This window comes from Meleagris gallopavo, chromosome 22 (assembly GCF_000146605.3).
Source record: "Meleagris gallopavo isolate NT-WF06-2002-E0010 breed Aviagen turkey brand Nicholas breeding stock chromosome 22, Turkey_5.1, whole genome shotgun sequence".
Taxonomy (NCBI): Eukaryota; Metazoa; Chordata; class Aves; order Galliformes; family Phasianidae; genus Meleagris; species Meleagris gallopavo.
The window spans coordinates 9,900,301-9,904,177 of NC_015032.2; the positions used below are offsets into that span (position 1 = coordinate 9,900,301).

The window sequence follows — 3,877 nt, forward strand, 5'->3', positions numbered from 1 at the left end:
GGCTGTGCCACAGCCCCTGCCGTGCAGCAGCACTTGTGGTTCACCTGCAGCCAGCATGAGGAGCAGGAGAACTGCTGGGGCCCCGCACCCCACTCCCCAAACCGTGCTCAGCTCAGCTATGCATTCATCCAAGCACACACAGAACCAGATTATAAATTAACCATTTTATTGAATATCAATAAACTGTATATAATTATATAAAAGTTTTATCAGTACAAAATCATGGCACAAAAATATAAATACCAGTGTACCTTTGAAACGTAAACATCCTCTTTGTTATGATTCTGTAAAAACAATGTCCAAAGAGACGCATTCAGGAGGCACCTGTCAAAAACCATAAATAGCCCTTCTGGCACACACCTGTCGGTGGGCAGCCTTTGGACAGGCCACCATTGTATCGCTGACAAGTGCCGGCTATTAGTCACAGTCCTCTTTGAAAAGCAGTTGTTAAGAGTCATATTAACAGGTGCTTGAGTGCATAGCTGCTCTGTAAACAGGATTCTTGTTTGAAATAGCTACCAATGCCTTTTATGGACACCGTTAATCTTGTAGGCATTGCAAATTGTCATTGTGCTGGGAAGAAGCAGCTGCTTCACAACTAATGTGATACTGTATTATTGCATAGTTACACCTTCTACTTGCAGCTTATATACAATCGAGACAGAGGGAAAGAGGTTGTATTAACACTTTGTCTTTCATTACAGAAAATATTGGTTCTTAGAAATTACCAAGTGGTTATGGCAAAAAAAAAAAATAATAAAGTAAAAATAAAATAAAATAAAAAGAAAAGCAACCCCCAGAGCTACACAGCTGCAATGCCCAACACTGGTGGCACGCCAGGATGCAGTGCCACCTGCGAGGTGCTGCTATGCTCCAGGCCTCATGATGCCTCTCATGGGAGTCCACCCTGCACCCAAAGACGTCCAAATTGGGCCTTGGGGTTGCACAGGAGCACAGGACAAGAAGCGTGCATGTCTTGTGGCTGCGTACAGTCCGAGGTGCATGGCAACGGCAGCACGGAGGGAACTAACTCCTACAAACACTAGGTACGATACATGTATCTGCACGGGAAAGGAGTGCTGGTCCTCAGCGTGCCCCTGAGCAACCCGTCTCTTCGTGCTTGTGCAGCAGCGACATTCGGGAGAAAGTCCGGGAGCAGGTTTTGCACTGGTACTTCTTTACATCTGAATGGGTCTGCAGGTGGGCGCGCAGATTAGAGCGGTCAGCAAAGGCCCGGTTGCAATGTGTACAGGAAAAGGGCTTTTCACCTATGAGACAAAGAGAAACGTTCCCAATTAACCACTGCATCAACACATGGGGAATATCAAAGAGCGAGCCATTCATTAGCCAGCAACCGTGTGAAAAGGAGTGCTCTCAGCATTATTGGGATGGAAAGCGGCATGGGAAGGCCGGCATCCACTGAGCAACACCTCCAGTTTGGGAATTTCCTACTCAAAAAAATCTCTCCTTGAGCAATGACGCCAGAACTATCTGTGAGAAGCAGGGCAGCTCCCGCACGGCGAGGCCCTGCCACGGTGTCACAGCGTTAGGGCTGAGCACAGCCGTTTCCTCCCCCAAACCCTGTACTCCCCCTTCTCCTTCCTGGACACACTGAAAGGCCCTGGCCAGGCTGAATTCCTCTCAGACTCTTTTGGAGGAAACGAATGTGCATGCTCAATTTGGAAAGCACAATCAAGTCTTGCCAGCTTCCTTCAGCCATCATCTTTAGTACACTGAGAGGGTACGAAATTAGTGCCAAGGAACCATTACACCATCCCAATAGCACCACAAAAGATGCTCGAGAGATGCTTTGTGGGCATGAGCTGCAGCTGCGCACTGCCCCAAACAACAGGTGCACGAGGCAGCTGCCAACACCTGCCTGTAACTCTGGGAAGATGAGGTGCAGAGCTACGGGTGATGCCAGGTGCCGTGGCGGTGGGCAGCAGGTCTCTGAGCATGGAGTTGCACAGGACCAAACATCCCAGCACAGCATAACAGCCCCAGCTTCCAGGCACACATCCCCAAGCTGTGTCTTTACTCCACAGTCAGTTCCTAGTAGAACATTTAAAGAGATGTGCCAAGAGAGTTTGGGAAACCCATATCTTCCAAGATAACAGCCTGGCAACTGATTTGCTTTGGGCTAGGAGCAGGGAATCGATAACGGTGGGAGGAGGCTGAGTAGCATTGTTACCAGTGTGCGTGCGGATGTGGCCCTGCAGCAACCAGGGCCGGGAGAATGCCTTGCCGCACATCTTGCAGACACAGGGCAGTGTGTGGCTCCGGATGTGCATCTTGAGAGCCCCCAGGCTCACGTACTCCTTCTCGCAGTACTTGCAGCTGAAGGATTTCCTGGTCTGAGCATCGCAGTGCAATTGCTTGTGCTTGGAGAGCCCAGCGAAGGTGGAGTAGGCCTTGGCGCACTGGGCACAGCGGAACCGCTCAGCAGCAGCAGGGGCTGAGGCTGGGCTGGGTGGCCCTGAGCTCTTGCCCTCATCCTCTTCACTAGAGAGTGTCGTCAGGTCCAGGGCTGGTGCCGCACCACCTGCTGCCTCTGCCTCGGTGCCCAGACCAGCTGGGAAAAGGCTAGAGAGCAGACCAGCATCCCACACCAGTGGCGGGTAATAGGCCCCAGGGCCCAGCACTTCGGGTGGAGGGATGACGGACAGCGCACACGTCTCATACAGCAGCGGGGCAGCAAACACTGTAGGCAATAGGCAGCACTCAGTGGAGCACTCACCCCATAAAAACAAGGGGCGTAAGGACCCCAACCCACCCCGCTGGTAACAAGGGGACTCCAATCTGTCACATTAGGAATGGGGGGCAAAGGAATCCTAGTTTGTCCCACTGAAAATGGAGGGCACCAACTCACCCCAATGGGAATGGGGGTACACGGGGACCTCAACCCACCACACAGTGGGCTCTGGGCCCACGGGAACAGGGTGCTCAATCCCACACCGTGAGGCTACATACCCCAGCCCAAGGCAAAGGGACTCAACTGCATCCCACAGCCATCCCATGCCCCAGCACACCTCGGAGCCAGAGGGACACGGGGACCCCAAACCGAATCCCAAGCCCACCCTGCGGAGCACTCGCTGCCCACCCCGGAGCAACACGGAATCACCGCAGAAAGTGCGGCGCCCCGCTCACTCCAGAGCCGAGGACGGCGGAAAGGTCACCACTCACCCCAAGGGTCTCTGCCTACCCCGGGGCACTACGCAGCCGCTCTGCTCCTCCGCCCACCTCACGCTCCTCGCGCTAAGAGCGAAACGAACTAAAAATCCTACAGCCGCGCGGAAGGGCAGCGCACCGCTCCGCTGCGGGAGGGAGAGAGGGAAGAAGGGCAGCCCCCGCCCACGAGACGGCTCGGCACGCACCGGTCTGGCTCTCCAGCTCGCTGTAGTTGGGCTTCTTGCTGGCCGAGAAGTGCTTCTTCACCAGGAACGACCGCGGCATCGTGCTGGCCCAGCGCCACCGCCCGCTGCGGAACCTCCACCTCTCAGCGTCAGTTAATATGGGCCCGGGCTGTACAGGGGGGCGAGGAGGGCGGTGCGGGGCCGCCCCCCGTGCCCGCAGCCAATGGGGCGGGAGGGGCGGGCAGACTACAGGTGCCGGCACAAGGCATCGCAGCTGCCGGCTGGGGAGCGTCTGCTGGAAAGGGGTCCGGAGCTCTCCCGCTCCTACCCCACCGCTCCGTCCTCATGGGCTCACAGCCGCCTTCACCTCCCCGGCGTTGCCAGCGGACCCCAGGGTGCGCAGAGGTGGGCGGAGCTCTTCCGCGGGGGGCTCGGCTCCACGCACCCGCTCGGTGCCAGCCTGCTTGGCCGCAACCCTCCTCGAACGCAGAAGTGGGAAGCGCGGCAGTACGGCCCGAGGCTGC

General features: G+C 55.9%; 1 protein-coding gene across 1 annotated transcript; it reads right to left on the reverse strand.

The window, feature by feature from the left end:
- Positions 1-145: 145 nt before the first annotated feature.
- SNAI1 (snail family transcriptional repressor 1) lies at positions 146-3,527 on the reverse strand. Its single transcript, XM_003212166.4, has 3 exons — positions 3,375-3,527; positions 2,192-2,701; positions 146-1,268 (listed from the first exon to the last, which is right to left on the reverse strand). Exons 1-3 carry the CDS (start codon positions 3,451-3,453, stop codon positions 1,087-1,089), a joined length of 771 nt encoding a protein of 256 aa, XP_003212214.1. The 5' UTR covers positions 3,454-3,527; the 3' UTR covers positions 146-1,086.
- Positions 3,528-3,877: the final 350 nt, after the last annotated feature.